The 23,422-nt window shown below is 40.4% G+C and overlaps 2 protein-coding genes across 3 annotated transcripts; both read right to left on the bottom strand.

Moving 5' to 3' along the window:
- Nucleotides 1-730: 730 nt before the first annotated feature.
- On the bottom strand, nucleotides 731-15,758 carry tlk2 (tousled-like kinase 2). 2 transcript variants are annotated; one of them, XM_084743590.1, is made up of 21 exons: nucleotides 15,035-15,758; nucleotides 13,474-13,556; nucleotides 11,859-11,936; nucleotides 11,690-11,759; nucleotides 11,559-11,602; nucleotides 11,296-11,394; nucleotides 9,715-9,813; nucleotides 9,399-9,491; nucleotides 9,089-9,199; nucleotides 8,815-8,951; nucleotides 7,549-7,701; nucleotides 7,379-7,445; nucleotides 7,162-7,259; nucleotides 6,980-7,061; nucleotides 6,373-6,464; nucleotides 6,146-6,235; nucleotides 5,818-5,987; nucleotides 5,161-5,299; nucleotides 2,937-3,048; nucleotides 2,226-2,333; nucleotides 731-1,996 (listed from the first exon to the last, which is right to left on the bottom strand). In XM_084743590.1, exons 2-21 carry the CDS (start codon nucleotides 13,552-13,554, stop codon nucleotides 1,823-1,825), a joined length of 2,097 nt encoding a protein of 698 aa, XP_084599716.1. In that variant the 5' UTR covers nucleotides 13,555-13,556; nucleotides 15,035-15,758; the 3' UTR covers nucleotides 731-1,822. The 2 variants fall into 2 exon arrangements, with proteins under 2 accessions (XP_084599716.1, XP_084599717.1); XM_084743591.1 differs by lacking the exon at nucleotides 11,296-11,394.
- Nucleotides 15,759-16,514: 756 nt separating this feature from the next.
- On the bottom strand, nucleotides 16,515-22,609 carry mettl2a (methyltransferase 2A, methylcytidine). The gene is made up of 9 exons (XM_084744966.1): nucleotides 22,420-22,609; nucleotides 21,037-21,125; nucleotides 20,318-20,586; nucleotides 20,138-20,187; nucleotides 19,643-19,703; nucleotides 19,418-19,557; nucleotides 19,198-19,304; nucleotides 17,197-17,262; nucleotides 16,515-17,101 (listed from the first exon to the last, which is right to left on the bottom strand). The coding sequence occupies exons 1-9, from the start codon at nucleotides 22,569-22,571 to the stop codon at nucleotides 16,938-16,940; spliced, it is 1,098 nt and encodes a 365-aa protein (XP_084601092.1). The 5' UTR covers nucleotides 22,572-22,609; the 3' UTR covers nucleotides 16,515-16,937.
- Between the last annotated feature and the right edge of the window lie 813 nt (nucleotides 22,610-23,422).

The following is a 23,422-nucleotide window of genomic DNA, read 5'->3' as shown; positions in this document are numbered from 1 at the left end:
AATATTTAACATGCCATTACATTATTTTGATGAGTTGTGTGAACTTAATAATACTGGTAATCATATCAACTTAACTGTGTGTAATGTAAACCCAACATTTTGTGTAAATTTAAAACAACTACTGAAGAAAATCTGGAACAACTTATCTACTACTTAAATGTTTTTAAATAATGTGGAAAAACTAGTTGGAACAACTTTATACAACAATTTTACGAGTAATCACTTTAAAAAAAATGTTATTAAAAAGTTATTAAATGGTAATTAAAACACTGATTGTAGGGGAAAAGCTAATTCTCTGTTGTTCTTCACATCCTGACAGGAGCATGGCAACTCCAGCCCTGTAATGGTGTTATGAAAGAGAGACCGCATTCGCTGTGATGCTTTTCTAATTTGGCTGATGTACTACAATAACATTGTATTAATTAGTTAAGTCTGCTCCTACTAGATCAGAACTGCCAATGTGGCATTGCAGTTTAAGTTTATAGTCTTGTTTTCTAGCAAATAATGAGTTGTTTGTTCCATTTAATCCCTTATCAGAGAATACAACTCATTATTTGCTAGGTGAGGCCGATTTACGGTCTGTAAAGCCATTTTTACTCTGAAAAGTGAAAAACAAAACCCAAATACAGATGCAATGCTCAAGAATACATCATCAGCTGTGCTGTAAATAGAAGTTTTCTCTTCAAAGAAAGCAGTGATGGTAAACCCAGCAGTCAGACAGAAGCCCAGACACATTTTAACCAATAGTATTTAATGGTTTATGCAACTCTCTGCTAAGGCCCAATCTCCCCCCAACAGTACTGGGTAGACCAGTCCCTTGCATTTTATTGGCCAAAAATAAATTCAAACATACCTAAATAAATATGTGTGTTTATGGTAGGGGGTCAATCAAAACAATAACAGTTCTAATTAAAGGCAACTTGAAAAACACAACAGTTTTCTCCATAAAACTGGTTAAATTGAAAAGTTTTTTAAAAAAATGTAAAAGGGGTCGTTTCTCACCAGCTTCCACTCCATATCAAGTAACACGACTCTAAAACCATTCATTATAAAAACTGAGGTGGAACACTGCCACCAGCTGGAAGTTATAAGCTTTGGTCACAGGAGTTTGACGAGGAGAAGGGAAGGGATACGGGGGGGCTAGTAGCTTCTGTCCCTCCTCGTCACAAACTATCTGGGTCTGGAATTTAAGCGGGGCAGAGGATTCCAGAACAGCGGGTTGGGATGACATAGTGCCATAGATATTTAGGGTTCAATACAATAAACAGGCCAGACTGGTTCTCTCAGTAAGGTTCAGGGAGATGAGAACAAACAAAACGCTTGAGCTTGGGGAGCTCAGACTACCTCCGACCAGAATGGCTCATGCATGGGTGTATGTGTGAGTGCGTATGGGTATGAGGCCTTCTGCAGTCCGTTCCATCTGGCCAAGCTGAAGCAGTTCTATACTTCTTTTAATTTTCTCTTTTTTAAGCAGAAAAGAAAATCCCAAACACTGAACCCCACTTTTCACCAACACAGTGCCAAACCGCGCCCCTTGCTGTGTGAGTCGTCCAGGGCTTTGACCCCCAGAACAATGCCACCCTTTTGAAAAAGGAGGACAGGTAGGCTGGGGTGGGAGGACATGAGAGGGATGAAGGGCGACGTGAGGGCCTCCCTTCCCAGCCCGTCCATGACTTCTCATCCACCCCTTGCCGTCGTCTGACCAGTTTCTCTTGGGTTCTTCATGGCAAGGTAGGATGCTGTTGGGAGGGGGGACACAGTACGGCGTCGCCCCCACCCCACTCTTTCAAATGGTTCGGTCAGTCAGTTAAGGGGCGTGGGCTCAGTTTGAGGCGCTGCTGTTGGAGGAGCTGGATGTGGAGGCCACGGCCATGCCCGAGGTGCCCGAGGAGGCCACCGACTTGCGGATGTGGGGCATGAGGAAGGGGTCACTGGCCAGCTGGTGCACATCGATGCGGTCCTCCTTACGGTAGACTAGACAACGCCTTATAAAGGCCTGGAGGGAGAATGAAAGAGAGCAGAGAGTTAAAATAACAATCTTAAGCACAGATATCAGCCTACACAATGTTTTCTTAAAAAATAAATACATACATCTAAAGATCCCCTCCTATAAACTGTGTGTGTGAACAGTAGTTACAAGATAATACATGGAGAGTACTGTGGGAGTACAGGGAAATCCATCGACAAACATTAGATAGACAAAATGAGGAGGGAGTGTCCAGTACCTTAGCTTCAGGTGTGACTACTGGCTTAGGAGGAAACTGCACATCTGTTGCCTTCAGTATGGTGTTCTCCTGCAGGATGTCCTGCTGGGACTGGTTGTGGCCAAATGGCTAGAGAGCAAAGAGAAGTGTTAGTGTGTAAGAAATTATCTGTGCAATTGAGCATCACAATTTTTACACCGTATTGTAATTTTTTTAATGAATAATTTACAAGCAAGATGCATGGCAGTGGTTCATTTTGTGCTGTGTGTGTAAACCCTCACATTGATTTGATTCGCTTCACTGTTCTGACTGCATATAAAAGTAAACTAAAATTCAGATTTTATGCATATGGTGGTGTGTTATTTATACGATTTCCCTACAATTAAATACAATGGCAATATATCGTAGCATGATACACATCACACCACCTGATTCTTGCCAATGCACAGCCCCATTATTAACACACAGCAACACATGAATCAAAAGTGAATAAGAAGAATTAAAGTGTGTTCGTGTTCAATACACTGTCCATCCTAACATCCATGTCACATCCATGTCACTTCATCGTCCTTTGTTGAAAAATCAAATTTACTTATAATATTGAAAGATGATACAGCTGTTTTCTATTAGCAAGTGTTAATATATAACTTTTATGCAACACAAACACAATTTCAAAACTCAATAATAGCTCAAATGTCTTGTTAGAACATTTTTTGTCAGAGAGTTTCCTACCTTGCGGCCATACAAACACTGGTAGAAAATCACTCCTACAGACCACACATCCACCTTGTTGGAGATTTTGGGTGGTTCCTTCCCAACCACAAAGCACTCTGGAGGCAGGTACCTACGGAGAGAAGAGGAGTCATGTTAAAACGGTTTCAACAGATGAAATTATACCGATTAGCTTCAATATGCATTTTATAGCCTTAAGATTTGTATAAGAATATCTTTTTCCATCATGATCTCAGCTCTGTCCCCACATGTGAATTCACATTACAGTTATTTTAGTGAACTCTGTGCACTAGGTGGTCATCAGTAAGAATTTAGTGCATTTGTACATCCAGCAGCATGGCAGAAGTTAATTCTGTCTGTTATTTGCTCTCTGAATAATTAAATATTGAATTTAAAAGGAATTTATCGACTGGACTAACTAATTGCTGGGTAGTGGAGCCAAAGCTTAGTGGTACATTTTATATTTTCAACATTTTTTTAATTAACGTCTCACAGATATCTCACAGATCAGGTAGGCATCTCCCTCAGCAGAAATTTTCTTTACGGGTGGGTGAAATACTCGATTTTTAGATGCATGGACGATTTTGAATCGATTCATAAATATCAAAATGTGATGCTGACAAGTAAAAAAAAAGGTAGAACTCAGCTGTGAGGGCAATGTATCACCCAGACAGTCTACAGCACGCACATGCTTGCATTATCCTGTGAAGGAGATGTACTTCATCCTCTCAAAAGGCAGCACTTGCAAGCATTTAGTGCCTAAAAAATGTGTTTAAGAGACAAATGTGAAGTGTATTGTGAATACCGTATTTCAGGGGAACTGGAGCAGGAGATTGAAGATTGTACCCCTTTTCTATTCTTTCATGTTTGAGTTTTGAGGATGGCTGAGCAGCTGCAGATGGATACAATCCAACCAGCAGCCCCTGGCTTACACTCTTAAAATTTTAATGCATAGATAATCATTTTATCATCGCTTTGTAGCCCTGTGAATCGGAAGGTACCGAGAGAATCCCACCCCTGGTGCTCCTAAATTTTATGCAGGTGGAGCATCAGTTCCTGATCAACCAAACTGGAAGGTGGGGCTTTGAACACCTATATAACCTACCAAGACATACCTGAGTAATACTGCAACCACTTAGAGTAAAACAAGACATGACACAAAGACCTTTTAGTCTTGTAGCTACAACCGCACTTTGAATTAACTAGTACAGTACAGTCAGTGTTGTTTCACTCATGCATAATCAGTATCAAGACAGAGACCAAAAAACTTACTGAACATGTTGAAAACTGTATGTCGAGTAAAACTGTGACACTGAAATCTATTGAGAAAACTGAGGTACGTAGTATTCTTTGATATTTTGTTGATATCATTTGTTATCAGTCCCACATCATTATGCATCTGTAACCACTGACAACAACCACATATTTTTTTCTGTTTAATATCTACCTATTTGTTAACAACTTAATAAATGCAACTTGCATTATCTTGCGGAATGACCCACACTCTGCTCTACCATGCGTTTATCATCGCTTCCATTTCTGCAGCAGTGAATCTCCTGTGTGTGACAGCCATGAAACTGTTTAGCCTGGAGTGCTGCTTCTGGCAAACTAGAGTCGATCCAGTGTGCTGTCAGACACAGTAACCATATAGAACGCTGCCCTATGTGCCTGGTGTAAAAGTCACAGCTACAGCATTTTCCCAGTGATTCAAAGGGCATTCACTAACTTGTGTTTACAGATATAGGACAGATAATTTAGACATTAAATGTTAGTTTGACAGTGTGTCGTGTGGCTGAAAGCTTTCAGTTAGGAAGGAAAGGAAACCATGTAAAAAGGGCTAGGTTATTCAATACATCTGATTATACTGCATCACAGGTTTTGCTGTATTTATCCCTGGATGGATTTTCTCACACACACGATGCTTCAATAAAAGTTTCATCAAGCTTGAGGTGTTTTAGCTTCTGATTCTGAAACAAACATTGGACTTTAGATTCTGACATTTTGTTTTTCCTTTTTGTAGCATAAAATACAACCATGCTGCAAAATGACAACTTTTCCTTCTTTGTGCACCATTTGTGTAAAAACCACTCCGGGACGAAGGAATATTTAAGCACTGATTTCCTGAGGATCAAGGCTCAGCGGTAAAAAATAAACAGTGAAATTTATTATATCATAGTTGATGACACCCCTGCAGCAGTGTGTCATCTTCCTGTGTAAATCTTACCAGTATGTCCCTGCTCCCTGTGACGTCAGCTCCATCCCGTCCACTGAGTTGTAGCTGTCATCATCCATGATCTTCGACAGGCCAAAGTCTGTGATCTTAATCTCCCCGCAGGCAGTGCCGTTCACCAAGAGGATGTTACCTGAGTGGAAAGAGGAAAGGATTTATAGGGATGGAAAAAAAAAATGTCTGCATGGCTAAGATTTATGATCACATTTTCAGTCAAAAATGACAATTATACTTTGGAGGCTTCAGTGCTGTTGAATGAACAATTATTGTCTGTTTTTCTGTGTGCAAACTAAACATGCTCAAATTAATCAGAAAGGAGCAATACGTAGCTATTGCACGTGCAAAGGTACCACAGTCCCATCTTAAATAGGTTGAAATCCTATTTAATATACAATCTATGGCTGAAGTGAGTTGTTTCCCCCCACCCCCTCCTCCCCAGACTCCAAGCTCAGGCAGGCTGCAGGAACACTGCAGGAGCGCAAGATGCACGCAACATCGTTATTTGCAACATCAAAAACCGAAACTATAGCTGCTAAAGCATTTTAAGTGGTTAACTATGACAATTTTACTGATAATTCAATATTAAGTAGAACTGAAATCTGAAACAAGATCATGCAGGCTCTTCAGAGTCATTGTAGTGTGGAGACCAACCAGGTTTAAGGTCGTAGTGGATAATGGGCGGTCTGATCTCATTGAGGTACTTGAGGGCGTTAACGATCTGCATGATGATGGAGCGGCCCTCTTTCTCTGACATAAGCTTGTGCTGCTTCAGGTAGAAGTCCAAGTCATTGCCCTCGCAGTACTCCAGGACTGTGCAGAACCTGCGCCAAAAACAACGGAGAGGCATTTAATTTTTACCTCAACCTCAGGATTTGGTCCATCAAATCAAGACAAAGTTAAGGCTCTACACATTGAAATCTGGCTCATAATGAACACACACACACACACACACACATTTGTTTAAAAGGGAATGACTTACGAGTCAGTGTCGAGCGAAAAGTAGTCGTAGAGTTTAACTATTCGTGGGTGGTCCAGCTCTTTATGGATTCTATATTCTCTGCATGCATGTCTGAAACAAAGAACATTTACACCATTCGTTTTCAACATGTATATTTCACACAGTGAATCTGATGGGTTAATGAATGATGAACATAACATCCACAGTAAATATACAGCAGTATTGTGTAAAAATTGCCCAGCACTCACTTGTGATAATTTTCCTTCTTCTCATCCCTCCAGTTCTTGTTTAACTGGTGGATTTTGACCGCAACATACCTTTGCTCTGTTAAGTCAAAGGCCTGGAAAATAAATGTCTCCTGTTAGTTAGGAACTGCATTTGGCATCACTTTGTTTCAGCTGCATTGAGACTCTTGCTTCATATTAAAAAGCTGTGTTCATTCATCATTTTTTACAGTGATGACAGCAGATTCTTGGAACGACTCTCACATTCTGGCACCATCATTTACTTCGAAATGTTGATGATGTCAGCTGAGTGTAATGTAATGAAACACATGTCCTCAAATATTTTCCAAAGTATGCACAGCAGAGCCACTGCAGTCACTTTAAGCAATTAGAGTATAAGTAAGGTAGTTTTCGACAGTGTAAAGCCACATCTCTGGCCTCAAAAATGACCACAAAGTTTAAAAATCTATAAAAGGCTCTTTAAGCAGCAGAAAACTGATACTTATACATGACTGCACCAAATCCTGCATATATCTTTGAGTTTATGTGAAAATAAAATGTCTTTATTATTATATAGACTATTATAAAAAAGTAGTTCTGACCTTACAGGGAAAGGTTAAGGTTTTCTCACCTTGTAAACTTCACTGAAACCTCCCCTTCCAAGTAAATGGAGTAGCAGGTATCGGTCATTTAGCGTAGGGTGATCTTTGAATCTGTATGGGGTGAGAAACAATTCAAGTTGTGTAATTAAACAGAGCAGAGGCTCACATCAGAAGACTAACTTGGAAAGGACCAAATAAGAGGAGAGCGTACTGAGAATTATCCTCATTGTGGATCCTTTTCAGCTCGCGAATGTGCAGGTTTCGCACTCGCTCCAACCTCTCCAGCTCTGCCTGGATCTCTGCCTCCTCCTGCAAAGGACAACAAAATAACATCAAGACCTTTGCAATTAACAAAACAACAAAATAATAAGAGATCGCAACAAGCATGTCGTCACGTCAAACTTGACCAAAAATACATCAGTTATTACCTTCTTAAGATGGCCTAGTCTTAGCTTAAAGATTTCCTCTTGCTCGTGGTACTCTGCCTGTGATAACCTGCAAGGAAGCAGAAACAACCTCAGTGTGACTTTGATATTGCGTGCAGGCCAAAAACAGCTGCTATACAAGAGAAGATGAGCAACAAACAAAAGCATCGTACGTTTCACTTTCTGTTCCATTGGTTTTGCTTTTGCGTTTGTTTTGCTCCAGGCTTGGAGGCGGAGTCTGGGCCATGGAGGGTGGCTTGCGTTTGGCCAGCAGCTTCCTCTGTCTTTCAATGTCTTCTCGCTGGGAATTGATCCTTTCTTGTTGTCTGAAAACAGACGACACACATTGCAATGACTTATAGACAAGATGCATTTATCAGTTTGTGCACGAGCCACTGCACGCCTTCTGGCCGGTTCAGATGTTGCCTTTCACTCTTCTATGGAAAATATGCTTTTTTTTAGAAAATCATAGAACTTGCATCAGTTAAGGTTTATGTTTTTTTTAAGATATTTGTTGATCTTAGTATGATTATTTGGGTGGATATATTTTTCTTACTTGTGTGGGAGGGTTTTTTTTCTGTTGTTGTTTTTTCCTGACTGTATCACTTTTTCTTCTATTACTTCCTATCTGTGTGAGACCTATGGTATAAAACCAACTTTAGGTTTTGAATCTAAAATATTTGGACTGATTTGCCCCAGTATTTAACTATATACCTGCAGGCTTTGACCTCCCTTGCAAATTCTTGTTATTTATATTGTTTGTTAATGTTTTTAATATGTGCTTAATAAATAAATGTTAAATCATTTACAGACAGGGCTTAACACCCACCATACACATATGTATATAATACAAATGACTTCATATACATATACATATATTCTTTATTCAACAAATGTCTCTGACAGACAAAACGATGAAAACTGAGGTACGATTACTGCCATTTCCAGACTAATAAATCAAGCATTTAAATCAGTTAACTTCTTAACACCAATCAGTAATTTATGATTAATCATTCACATTCCTATAGTGGAATGTGCTGTTCTTCCTAGCTCGTGCGATTCTAATCTAGAATCTATGTGGGTCGATAGAATTCAATATCCAATCAAATATGATTGATGCAAACACAATATCACTCTATATAATCATCTCGAAGATAAACCTTTATTTGGAAATTTCCATGGCACGTCTGTGTCATCAATGTCTAGAAGAGTTCAGTCACAAAATTGCCAAATTATAATGTAGTTGCTTCTTGTGAGTTGACATAAATGTAACTGAATGTGTTAAATGGGCATATGATATTGTGATACCAGCAAATATGGTATTGTTGTCCAGAGATCTGATATAATATCCTATTGTGATGAAATGTGAAAGTGATTTACACTCCTAGTTAATAACATATGAAAGGAGAAGCTTGAAATTAAAACATCAAAGTCCTCACTTGATAAGATTTTGGAAGGCGTATCCGTCCGTCCACTGCTCAGTGAAAGACGCTCCATGTCTCACTGTGGTGAAGTGACCCAGTCGAAGCCTGTCCTGCATGCTCTTGTCCCGGCACGCCATCTTCTCCTGTTTGGACTGGAGGAAGGGCAGAGAAATACAGGTATCAAACCAGTGCTGGTGATTCCATGCGGCTTAAATTGGAGCTTCTGCAACTAGCCCACGTCAAAAACCCTAATGACTTCAGAAAATTAATAGCTGAAAATAAGTCTTACTTTTTCAATCAGCAGCTTTTTGGACATGGTCACACACTTATTTAAGCGTTCCTTGTATCGTTCCAGCATCCTCTGCTGTTCATCAATCTGTCTCCTAAGATCACAGTTTGCCTGGAACAGAACAGACAAACAAGTAGGAAAAAGGTCAGGTAAAAAAAATATCAAATCTTTAATTTGTTTATACGTGTACAGACAGAAGGAATGTGTCAGCACTAACATGCCTTGAGTGAAAAATAGAGAAGATGATATTCTCAAAACCATTGAAAGTGGCAGGCAAAGTAGCAGGGATGAAATGTAATGAGATTAGTACCCGCAGCAAATCGTCTATTCGGCCCTCCTTCTTCTCCAGGTCAGAGTTCTTGTTGTTCTCCATTGCTGTTAGTTTCTCTATAGTAAGGTCAGACTACAGGGTACAGTGAGCACAAAAAACAGTGTTTATGTTAATGGTGGATCATTCTGTATCAGTGAAAATGTAGTACAACAAACTTATCCAGTTGCTGATGATTCTTGTAATTTATTGGTTTATATGCCAATTATGTAGCAGCTGCCTTATAATAAGAGTAATGTATAATATAATGATCACAATCAGATAAATGGCCAGTCGGGCCTGGTTGCAAATCAAGTACCTGTGTTGCTTTGTGCAGCAAGTGAAGAGCAGTAGGCTTCAGTGAACATGACGAGTGCTCTGTGTTGGAGCTTACAGAAGAGGGGCTTCCCTGCTGCACCTGTGAAGCAGAAAATATTCATCCAATCAAAATTTCACACATACAGAGAGGTTCCTTAAAAACTGTATAGACTCATAAGCATAATCAGAGACAGAGACCCAGCCCTCTGTATGTATTTCCTTGTTCTCTGATTGGTTTGCTGTGCTTGGATGCTTTACCAACCCCGAAAAAGCATGTCAACAATCAACCATCTTTCTGGTGCGTTTAAGAAACAGCTCAAACAAATCCAACTGATCTCTACCTTTAATGTGCGAGTTTCATCACATTAAAGATTGTGAGACCTGCTGCTGTCAGTCATGATAAAACATGAGACCTGACAAAACAACTTTGCACAAAAATGAGGACCAAAAACTGTAGGCAGTAAAATGGATGATCACAAGTGTTAGACATTAGGCTTCCAGTTCACAAAAAAAAAAGAGTTAAACGCCAAAAAGTGTGTGCAACAGGTTCATCTGAACCCTTCAGTCATTTGCACTATGTGTACATGAAGCTGTTTATCTCTGTGCTACATCATATTTTCTTCTCGTTTGGGAACTAAGGACACTAATTGTTGAAGTTTTGAAAGCGAAATTCTTTCCCATTCTTGCTTCATATCCAACTTCAGATGCTCAGCAGTCCGGGGTCTCTGTTGTCATATTTTGTGCTTCATAATGCACCACACACTCTCAGTGGGAGACAGGTCTGGACTGCAGACAGATCACTCTAGTACCTGAATTCTCATCACGAAGCCACGTTGTTCTAACACATGCAGAATGTGTGTTGGCATTGTCTTGCTGAAATAAGCAGGGACATCCCTGTACAAGATGTCTGGATGGCAGCACATGTTGCTCCAAAACCTTTTTGCATCAACGGGGCCTTGACAGGTGTGCAAGTTACCCATGATGCCACGGGCACTAACACACCCCCATACCATCTCAGATAGTGGCTTTTTTAACTTTGCACTTACAACAGTCTGGATGGTTGACATAAAGTCTACGGTTTCCAAAAACAATCTGAACTGTGGACTCATCAGACCACAGTTTACTTTTCCACTTTCCATCAGTCCATCTCAGATGAGCTCAGGCCCAAAGAAGTGGGCAGCATTTTTGGATGATGTTGATACATATCTTTCATTTTGCAAAGTAGAGTCTTCACTTGCATTTGAAGATGCAGCAATGAACCGTGTTCACTGACAGCAACTTTAAATATCCTGTCTTTGTACTGTATTCAATTGAATACAAGTCGAAAAGGATTTGTAAATCATTGTGTTCTGTTTTTCTTTGTGTGTCTCAACTTTTTTTGGAACTGGGGTTTGTAGATTTCAACACACTTTGTGACCAAGCATCACCACACAGTTAGGTCCAAACTTTACAGACCACATCAGATTCTTACCACCTGTAAACAAACTACTGATGTTAATAACAAGCGTGTAGGAGAGAATGGCAGTAAAGAGTGCTGAAAGATAAAAAAGGACAAGACAGGCCATCGAGCAAACATGCTCACCATGACAGGGGGGTTGGAGAGGGAGTGTTGTGGGGAAGAGCGGACCACTGGTGGAATTCCCCTGGCAGGGCTGGTACCAGGACCGCTACCTCCCGCAAACTGACAGACACGTAAAGAGAGAAGAAGAGGAAAGTAGTTCAATGGAAAGACCAAGATGGCCAAAAAAGGGGTTAGAAAGTATGAAAAGTTATCAAATACTGAAGCATTTGTAAAGGACATGAGCTCTGTTGGATACACACTCAGTACAATTTTCAATCACTCACCTCAAAATAATCGCTAATTTTATGTCCCCTTGCTCCTGCTTTGCCTAGAAGAGAGAGAGAGGCAGGGTGTTCAGACAGAGGCCGACGTGGGGATTCATGATGACGGGATCACAACAGTGGGACAGTCTTACCTTGGCTGCTGTCAAAATGGTCTGCTTTCCGTTTTCTCACTCTCTGGTCATTTGCTTTTTTCTCAGGAGTCTGTTAGGAAAGTAGCATAAATAATACACATGTATAATGCAGTAAGACAGAGAGATAGTTGTCATAAAAAAATCCTCTTAATATGTGACAGAGACTGACCTCTAGCTCCTTGTCACTGAGCGAGCCCACACTGCATAGACTCTGATTGGATGACTCATTTTGGTTCTGACCCGAGCCCTGTTTAAATGAGGTAAAATAGATAAAAATAAAGCACAAGGGGCAATTAAATACAAAGATGCATAAAGGATACGAGAGATATGCAAGTGGAAAATTATATTTTCAAAATGTGTGCACATGCACTTGTTGTGTATGCATGCACATGTAAGAAGGAGCACACAAGAGAGTTAGAAAACAGAGTAAAATAGGTGAGAAACTAAGGGTAAGAATGCAGAGGTTTGGCTAAATCCCGTCACCAGTAACTTCCCACTGAATCTAGACCTGCATCAGTCCCATTGCCGGTTCCCTAGGTGATGCCTGTCAGTCAAATGAATCACATCAGAATTCAGCAGGCACTGTCCAATCAGGGAGAGATACTTAGTCATTCAGAGCACACTAGAGCTCTCTCGCTGAACCCCCCTAAAATGGCTGAACATTAGGCATGCTGCTGAGGAAGTATTCCTCCCTCTGTCTGTCACCTTTAGATAATGTCATCCATTTTTCTCCTGATCACCGGTCTTAACCGTTCCTTTCTTCTCTCTCTGGAGGAAGCCAGGGAAAGATGTTTTCCTTGATCTAAGAATGACAGCTTGTTTTTGCTACCCCTGCACCCCCACCACCACCACCTCACCTCCCCAAGACATCTTTGTTGTTTGATCAGACTTGTTCAAAAGAAAATGCACTTTCCAACAATTTTAGTGGGCCCTCTCTGTTCAATTACTAAAGGTGTCATAGCCCTTTGTCCTCAAAGGATAACAAATTTCCTTAAAAAAAAACCCACACACCTCACTGATGGCAGAGAGAGCAGCAGTGCCACAGGGCTGTTCAAGGTCAAGAATAAAAACTCAAAGCTGCTCTGTGACATTGAAGGGCTTTTAGACCACCAACCCATATTTCTTCAGAGCCATTTGTTGACACACTTTCCTCTCACTCCCCCCTACACACATTGCATCTCTTGTCATACAGGGTGGCTGTGGCATAATGCCTTACCGAGAGCCGCCATTTTCTCTGCGGCAGCAGCCATGCCATGCTCTGGGCTCAGCTCTGCCTATGGCTGGCACAGGGCCCACTCCTGGCGCTGACTCTCGCTCCCTAACTGTTCCAAGATCACCTTCCACAAAGACAGCTCCATCCGTGTAGCAAGCGAGAGGGCGGAAGGCTAAATGCTGCCTCCGCTCACACCTGGTCAAGAACTACTTCTGCATTCCTCCTCTGACTTCACTCCTCCTCCTCCCCCTACCACCCCGGTCCTGTCTGTGGCCTTTTTGGCAGGCATCGCCACTTGCATATACAGCCACTACATCATGAGCCAGGGAGAGATGCCATATCACACCAGCCAAAAAACACAGACATAGCTCAACCTTCTCCCGAGACAGACAAAGAAAAGGAGTGGGGCCAAGCTTGTCCAGGCCAAATGGCAGAATGATACTGAGGCGGAGTGAGACAAAGAAGGGAAGAGATTTGCAAAAATGTGTAATCAAGAAATCTGTGATTATAAGCACTTTGACAGGAGAGAGCCCTCATGCTCCACCTCAGCGGCATTTGCTGTAACACAAACCTTAGCCACGCCGACCCCAGTGAAGCGAGCCTCCAACAGCTCCTGCCGCCGGGGGTCCAGGCTATGCAGTTCTTCCATCATGGCTGCAGAGACAAGAGCACAGATTAAGGAAAGCGTTGTGGGGTCTGGTATATTCAAGTGGGAGTGACGGATCACTGTTTCAAAAGCATTGGTTGTGATGAGTCATGGCTGTTTTTAGCTATATGGATGTGGAAAATTCCTGTTGTGAGTCATCAATAAGCCTGACAATAATGTTTTCCACTGTCATGTGTGTTCAGCAAGCAACAGCCATGCAACTTGAGTACTCAAGATAAACATATGCGGTACTAAAATGCACAATATGGCTGAAAATTAGGAATATTAAGTATGCATCTAAGATGTAGGCCAGATGTGTGGAGTCATTGTCTAGAAAAATTATAGCATCATGTGATAACAACCTGGCATTATAGGCCTAAGCTGCATGGCGCTGGAGTTATGAAAGGTCACTAATGGAGGGACTGCCAAGTATACTCACAGCAATGGAAAAGGCCACTACAGACAATAAGTGCCCAGCCAGCTAGCTTGTGCAAAGGTTAACATTTAAGTTACACACCCAACACTGACTTCTATGTATATCTGTTATCTATAGCTTACTTACATTAAATGATAAGCGTAAGCAGAAACATTCCTGTCAATTTAGGGATACATTATACTCATTATAATCCTTGTGTAACTGAAGATGGAGTTTGCTGGCTCAGACAACATAATGACTACAACTGTATGATATGGTTAAAAAGTAATTTTGAGATGATTTTTTACTGAAACTACAATTGAAATATGTGATACAAGTAGTGGGAATGATCATTTTTGCACTACAATTTTAATTTTTACTGAGGCATAACCCTGATATCCTGTTGGTGTGCTATTTGTTGGGGTCTATACCAAACAAATATGTATTCTTTCATCTGGAAAACAAGAATTTTAGGTCAAGACCTCTCTGCAGTACAAGAGGGCTTCATTGTAATGCTGTTTTCTCACACACTTCTCCCCTTTCAAAGAAATTAGTTCTGGTTCTGGGATTTAGATACTGCATATGGCCATATTACGATTTCGATAATATTGCGATGAACTGTGCAGCCCTAGTAATTACCAAAATAAAGATTTGAGACATCCATTAGTGAATGGTAGTCGAGATTAGAGAAATGAGCTAACAAGCTATCACTTAACGCTAGTTAGCATTGCAATCCAAGAGCTAACCTTATGGTTAACATTAGCTAGAAACATCACATCTGATTTAGTCAAGTAACGTACCTAAATAAGGCAAATGTTATTAATGTTGGCTCAATCACAGTTGTCTGATAAGATAGCGACTGAGATCATCACAACTACTGTGCACAGTAGTGGATTATTTTAGAGAAACACTCGCTAGCGATAGTTAGCCAGCATGCTAACGTTGACTCGTCTGTCAAAAAGAAGCATCTTGTCTCTTCTGTGTTGTCAGGTGCCACGACGCCCGCACTCACTGAAACTAGACAGCCGTCCACATTTACTCTTTTGTTCGACAACCTAACGGGATACTTACTGCACGTCAATATTTTCTCGGTCCTCCGAAGGGCCTGTTGTTAACCCTGAAAGCGTCCCCGTTGTTTCCCCGGTGCTCGGCAGACCCTCCCAGGCTAGGCCGCATCAACAGCCGCGTCTCTCGCGTGCTGAATGTTACCGATCAGGACGCAGGAGCGTTGGCTGTGGCTCACTGCAGACGACGGAGGATTCCCACGGAGGCCTCGACGACTCCGGGTATCCCAAACCCGCCTCGCTGTACTCCTTAGGCGGGGATCCCCATCACATCCATCTCTCCAAGGACCACACCGTGCCTGTGTCGGGTATCTCGCTCCACACAATGGCGACCCTCGAGATTCTGCGTTTTTCCACCAGGTTTAACTAAACGCTGTCTGCCTTTAAGCTAGCGTTAGTTACCCCTATCTTTTTCTGCCCCCGCTGGTGAGATGAATTTCGGGTCCTGGCTTTCAGCTCGATCAAAACAAAGTTCGGCTCCAGTCGCCTTCCTCGCCGCAGGGGACAAACCACCACCAATCTGTTTCGGAAGTCGTGCTGTTGCAAGCGTTTCAGTTGAATCCGGATCGATTCGGTTCGGTTCTCATGTTTTTGCAATGTAAACAATAATCAGTAAAATCTCATATTTTCTCGTGAGATTGTTCAAGTATTTTCACCTTCGTTCAGTCCACGCCTGCCCCAAATCTCTTGTCTGGACCAATGGCAAATCCCCTCTGTACACAATACAATTTAACAGCGCCCACCCACGCAACCACCAAAATGATCACTTATCAGAAAGTGGCCATTACCATAATGTTCACACCCACATACTGTACTTATATAATGTCAATCAATCACCAAATTAATTATGTTTTTTCCAAAGTAACCATTCAAGCATAAATGAGGGTTTGCTCATTAAGGAGATTGTAATGGAAAACAAGTAGTATAAGGACCTAGGGTTGTCACAATACCAGAATATTAAACTTGGATACAATACTAGTATCAAAAAGTGATACTCAGTATCTCTTTCAATACCAGACAAAAATGTCAGAAAAAAAGAGTCCTAATGAGCACTTGCATATCAAGAGCTGCAACTAACAATTATTTTCATTATCAGTTTATCTGTTGATTACTAATATTATTAATCTAATAGTCCATAACATGTCAGAAAATGGTGAAAAATGTTGAGTTTCAGCTTCAGTTTCCCAAAGCCCAAGCTGATGTCCTCTAATGCCTTTTGTCAACTATCCAAAAATATTCAGTTTACTGTCAGAACAGAGTAAATAAACCAGAAAATATTTAGATTTGAGAAGCTGAAAACAGAAGTCAATCAATGAACAAAATAGCTGGCGATTTGTTTAATAGTCAATCAATTAACCGTTGAAGCTCTCAAAGTCACCTTAATTTTTACAACCTTATGAGGATCAGTATCATGATGTAAGTGATTCCTTTTTTTTTTTTTTACAGTTTTGAATGCAGCTTTGAAAAAACAAAGTAAATAACAGGAGTACAGTTTAGATTTTTATTCATTTTGCATGTAGAAAAATGTCATGAAGTTATATTAAAAATCATGCCATTAATTTCAAAACATCAGCTCATTAAAAACAGCATCTGGCAGAATAGAAACATTTACACAGTGACAACCAGCCCTTTCTCAGATTACTGAACTCATCAAAACTGTCGCTCTAGTTGCGAGGACTGTAACAACATCAGGGACACTAGTCATAAAACAAGTCCATCAACATCATGGCAGCTGAGATAGTAGAGGGGCTTTACAGCCTAACTATCCAGTTGCGTCCCCTTTATCACAATCACAATAGAGCTTCTCAGTTCCATACATCCTCGGAAAAAAAAGCCAGCACCGCCTGGATTTGAGCTCCCAGTTTCAGTCGTGGTTGAAGGTCAAGCCAGACGGGTTGTCTTCCCGTGTCTCAGCTCTGCGTCTCACATGGCTGAAGTGGAGCCTTGCGGTACTTGCACTGGATCCACACCCTGTACATGGTGAGCTGTTTGCCTCTATTCACTTGTAGCCGTCTGTCCACCATGTTCTGCACTTTCTCAAGCCCCGCCTCAGTGAACATCTCATGGAGCTCATCTGAAATAAAAAGAAGCACCAAAATATTTTCATTATAATTAAAGAACACGATAATCCCAACAAATCTTTACTTTCTAATAAGTTTTTATTTTTACCTTGAGTAAAGAAATATACTCTTGTTCCATCACCTCGGACATAAAAGTTTTCAGACAGACACCTTCCTAAAAGAAGTAAATAAATACAACATGCATATTACTCTACAACAAATCACAAACTTAAAAAACACTTTTCATTAATGTACTGCCTTTTTGATCTGCATTAGAAATAAAGTAGACCCTAAGTCTGACAGGTCTTGTGTAGTTGGACTTAATGTGACTATCTGAAAAAGGTCCAGTGGGTAAAATGTACAGAGATTTATTGGCAGAATATGACAGATATTTAATATAATATTAATAATTATGTTTTCATTAGTGTATAATCACCTGATAATAAGAATTGTCATGTTTTTGTTAACTTAGAATGAGATGTTTATATCTACAGAGGGTGCAGGTCCTCGTCCACTGAGGCTGCCATGTTGCACTGCCATGTTTCTACAGTAGCCCAGAAGGAGCAAACCACTGTAGGTTGTGGCCACTTTAGGTTATCTTACACTCTTGAAAGGGGAAGATGACGTGAGGTGTTTGCAACATACAAACTCACCGCTAGATGCCACTGAATCCTACACACTGGTCCGCTCAGTATGGGTTATATGACCCCAATTCCAAAAAGTTGAGGCGTCATAAAATATAAATAAACACAGAATAAAATGATCTGCAAATCTTTTACAACTTGTATATAACTGAATGCAGTACAAAGAAAATGTATTTAATTTTCAAGTTGATAAACTTTATTGTTTTTTGTGAATATGCACCGATTCTGAATTTGATCCCTGCAACACATCTCAAAAAGTTGGGACAGAGGCAATAAGAGAACGGAAAAGTTAGGGTGGAATGCTCAAAATACTCACCTGTTTGGAACATTCAAAAGGTAAACAGGTTAGTTCAGTCAAAAGGACAAGGGTCAAAAACCAATACTGAATGCTGTGACCTTTGAGCTGTCAGGCAGCACACCATTAAAAACTGCATTAAAACCCCACATAAATGTATAAAGGATTCTACATGGGCTAAGAACCACTTTGGAAAACCATTGTCAGTAAATACAATTTGCTGCTGCAGCTACAAATGCAAGTTGAGCAAAGCAAAAGCCATTTTTCCAAAACATCCAGAAACACTGTGAACTTGTCTGAGCAAGAGCTCATCTGACATGGACTGATGCAAAATGGTAAAGCGTGCTGTGGTCTGACAAGTCCACATTTCAGATTGTTTTTGGAAATCATGAGCGACATGACTTCTGGGCTAAAGAGGAAAAGGACGATCCAGATTGTTACCGGCATGCAGTTCAAAAGCCAGCATCTGTGATTGTATGGAGGTGTGTTAATGCCTGACTTTGGAGCAACATATGGTGCCATCCAGACGTTGTCTTTCTCAAAGACACCCCTGCTTATTTCAGCAAGACAATGACAAGACACATTTTGCACGTTAGACTGACCTGCAGTCCAGACCTGTCTCCCGTTGAAAATGTGTGGTGCATTATGAAGCACAAAATAGGAAAATATGACAAAAGAGACCCCAGACTGTTGAGCACCATTTCAAGCAAGAATAAGAAAGAAAGAATTTCACTTTCAAAACTGGTGACAAACACTTACTAAGCATTGTTATAAGAAAAGGAGACATATCACAGTGGTCAACATGTCCCTGTCCCAGCTTTCTTTTGGAAGATGTTGCAGGCATCAAATTCAGAATGAGTGTATATTTACACAAAACAATGAAGTTAATCAGTTTGAACATTAATTTGAACATGTGTACTGTATTCAATTGAATATAGTTAAAGGTTTTTGCAAATCACTGCACTCTATTTTTATTTATGTTTTAGACAAAATCTCAACTTTTTTGGAACTGGGTTTTTAATATTCTTTAACATATGACAGAGCAGAATACTTAAGGCAGACGTAAGTGAAACAAATTCAAGGATCAACACTAGGAACAGGCCATGAATAATGGACTTTCCAAAGCTGGACAGTCAGAACAGCTGTTTGGACTGAAGCCTCACTGACTAACCTTTCTTGAAGCGAAGCTGTGCCATATCGTAGCGTCCATAGTCCCTCAGCAGCATAACTCCTCCGGGCTTCAGCAGCCGTGCTAATCTACTGATGGATGCCTGCATCCTGAGACAGGGTGAAACTTTAAGACAAACAGTGCTATATTCATGACTCACACACTGAGTGAAAACCAAAGAAAAAAGAAGAAGAAGAAGAAACAGAGAGAGAGACGCTCTTACTTGTTGGGATGCAAAGCTGATAACACAAAGATTAGCACTATAACATCAAGGGTTCCATCGGGGACGGGGTAATTGGCTTCCACATCACTCAAGTCATGAACAAAGGCGAAGCAGCGCCCAGGGTCATATTCTGGATTAGTCTGATGACAAGGAGGCAATGTTAATTCATCAAGTTAGCCCACAGCCCTCGAGATGAACACATCTATCACCACATCATCATCTCACCTTGACTAACTCCACAGCAGTGCTGGAGAAATCACAGCAGTAAACAAAGAGTCCCGGGTCGCTGCAAAATGCAAGGCTGCGGTTATTAAATGCTCTCCGGAAGACAAAAGCAGAGAACAATAACAGTCGAACACAGCTTGAAATGACATGAGGGCTGCAACTAATGATTATTTTTATTGTGAAATAATCTGTCAATCATTTTCTTGAAGAATTATTTGTTAGGTCAATAAAAAGGTGAAAAATGTCAGTCAGTGTTTTCCAAAAAGATGATGTCCTCAAATGTCTTGTTTTGCCCACAACCCACATATTAAATTTACTGTCATAAAGGAGTAAAGAAAACAGAACATATTCACATTTAAGAAGCTGGAAACAGAGAAATTTGACTTTTATTTCTTAAAAAATTACTCAATCTATTTGATCGATTAGTTAATAGTTGGCGATAAACAATAATGGTTGCAGCTCTAAATTACATGTAAATACTTTGACTGCACTTACTTGTTGGTCTTCAATATTGGAAAAACTGTATTTCCCACACCACAGCCAACCTGTCAGATAAGCAAGAGTTTATATAGCGTTTATTTTGTTTACTCCAATTTGCACTCGCACCTAAAGTAAACTACAGTAAAGATTTATCCTTTAAAGTTTAGCTAACTTGCTTTAAAATGAATGTCTCACCTCCAGAATGCGATATGTGGCAGAGGAGCCAGGGATGTCTCCATCAGTGTGAGACAGAGCTGCAACTTTCCTTCTTTGTTGTTCATCCAGACTATCCTGCTGACCATCGTCTGTCCCAGAGACCTCGGGATGTGACTCATGGTTCAGGCTGCACTGTGGGGCCAACTCTGGGAACTCTGTGAAGAGCCAGTGACGGTCCTTGAAGAAACGATTCTCATGAATGGTGTAAAAATCGTTCCAGTACTCATTTGCCCGGGTGTCGTATTCCTCTGTAAAAAAAAAAAAGGTAATTCAGTTAAACCAGAGTTGAAAACGTGATCTAACCACAGTTACGAATCACCACAGAAAAGTTTAATAAGACAACACTATACATAAGAAACATAAAATTGGTTACGGTCAATTTGACTAAAGAGGAAGTCATCCCATGTCATTTTAGTGTTTGCTTGAGGCCAATTATTAAAAACTACTGTCAAAAATTAATTATGGCCACAAGTTTATGAGCCAGTTTGTGCCCACCACAAATATAAACATTCATCAACAACGACAAGGCCAATTTCTGTATCTTTTCACACCTATTAAATCACATAAAACTAAATGAATGCATACACAACATTGGCAGAGACTGTCCTGATTAGACTGAGTTCTGTGTTCTGATCCTTGATGCCAGTCATACTGTGATGTTAGTGTGTATATGATTCTTGACAACAACAACAACGCACCTTGTTTCTCTGAAGGCAGCGGCTGACTGTTCTCTAAGACCTTCTTCTTAGCAGACGCTTCTTGTTCTTCCGTCCACTCCACATTGTCCCTGTTGACAACAGAATTGTCAAGTGATGTGATGAAGAGCAGAACATAAACACTTGACAATCCTGACATGCATAAACATCCAGTCGTCCAGTGGGTGGGATTTAGTGGCATCTAGAGGTGAAGTCACCGATTGCAGCCAACTGACTACCCCTCACCACATTCTCCCGTTCCAACCATGTAGAAGAACCCCTGTTAACTAACAAAAGCATATTTCTGAATATTACATTCCATTCTGCCATATTTTCCCAATAGATCTCTCTAAATCTTACATTTCATGTGATATTCAGATAGGGCTGAGACAAAATGAAACTCAGGATGGTGATACATATCACATCTTAGATGTTAATATCCACAAGAGTGCAAACCATTGAGATATATATAGATATGGACAACATGAGAGCTTCCCAAAAGTGAAGCCAAAACATCTTGCTCGCCCTCTGGTGGCTGGCTGCAGTATAGGTCATACATCTCACACCTTCCTCCTTAATAAATAGGCCATGAGCCGGACTGAAGCCCAAGATGGCAGCACTCGTATCGGGATGATCGGCCCAATTTTCGTACAGTTTGAGGAAGAGGCGTTGTGTTGTCCATTTTATTTATATCAGTAGAGTCTTTATCTAATTAACTGCACGAACAAATGCAGTTTTCAAACAATATTGAAAAATATTTCAGTAAAATCTAATTTCATGATGTATATGTGCAGAATTACGAATCACAAATGTGCCGAGATGTCTTTCCAATCTGCAAAGCACACTGGTCATCTTTAGACCCTCAATCTGGACAAGGAAAAACTGCCACAACAAACAAACAATATAAAAAAAAAACAAATAACCAAAAACCTTTGATGGAAAACAGAAAGACACCTCAGGTACATTATTAATTTAGACAAATTAAAGGAGTAATATTACTAGAAATTAATTTTTAATATTACTGAATCCCAGGTTTCATGAGCAGATGGTATTATATGTCCAAGAATTCAAAACATTTTACATTTAACAGGCCAAAAAAATATCCTGAAACATCCTGCATGAAAATACTGAGACTTCTCCTTTGATAAACTCCATGTCAAAACAAAAACCTGCAATCAATCAGTCTCAGGTTACTGCTACTAATTAAATTTATTTTAGCTCATTATTAGCAACAATCAATTCCGCAAACGACCATCCATTCAAATAATATACTGGTCATCATGTAAGTAATGATAATGTCCCAGACAGGAGACTCTGCCCTGACAGAGATGCACACCAACATCTGTCTGCCCTCTCAAGTCTGGATTTCCGGAAGAAGTTACCGACCAGGCGTTGTGCTGGAAGACCTGCCGCGGGTCTGTGAGGAAACGAGTCCCGAACTGAGGTCTCTTCACGTCTCCGGTGGCTGAATCTGACAGAATCAGCCCTGTTTCACCGCTGCCTCCCTCCACCACGGCCGCGGCATGGGGCGCCGCCATGTTCGGAATGACGCGACGGAAGAAGAGCCGTGCTGCGTTCAGGGACTATCGGACACTTTGACATTGAAGGTAATAACATCTTTTTTCCTGTTAGAAAACTTTAAACCCTCTTTGGCATTTAGAAGATGAGAGGATGGTTATGTATCAAAGATAGGGAGGATTTCGATGTCAAAATATTAAGTTTCAGAGACTTTGTTTCCTGCATTCTGGTGACTTCTAAGGAATGAAAATAATACAATAATGAGTACACTGCAACAGCATTTTAAGTCTGATGACTTTTATTTTAATTCTGACGGAAAAATACAGGGGTTTTTTTCCCTTTAGTGTGATCTTTCGTAAATTTCTGGCATGAACTTATATTCATCGTCATTCATATTATATATGATGCATCATACAGGTTGTGATAATGAAAAGGAAAAAAAGGTGAGAAAATTTGTCAGAAATAAGGAGAAATACAGGGGAACTGTGGTCCTGGGAGGAACAAGGAAAGGGCTTGAAGGTCAAATGCCAGAGCAGCAAAGCCATCAAATAATATTTTTTCAGTGAAATAATGACTTCAACTTAATGGTCATGGCTGATTTTATTTGAAATGGATGAATGATGTTGATCTTATTTGAAATCGGCCCAAATAAAAAAAACCCTGTTTATTTCACAAAATAATTTATTAATGGACACAAATCAGCAATATTTATACAAACTTCTAAGTCAGAGATTTATACACACTCAGCCCTGGACTAATCACAGTCGCTGGACTTGTTTGGAGAACGGGAGTTATGTTTGTTAACATAATGTTACATACATTAGGCTATAATGCTTGTTAGGCTTGTAACATGTCTTAGGTCACTGAGTCT

This window comes from Lutjanus erythropterus, chromosome 19 (genome assembly GCF_056507025.1).
Source record: "Lutjanus erythropterus isolate fLutEry1 chromosome 19, fLutEry1.hap2, whole genome shotgun sequence".
In the NCBI taxonomy this organism is placed as follows: Eukaryota; Metazoa; Chordata; class Actinopteri; order Lutjaniformes; family Lutjanidae; genus Lutjanus; species Lutjanus erythropterus.
Note: the sequence above shows the minus strand (reverse complement) of the source record. Positions and strands in the feature narration are given on the sequence as shown.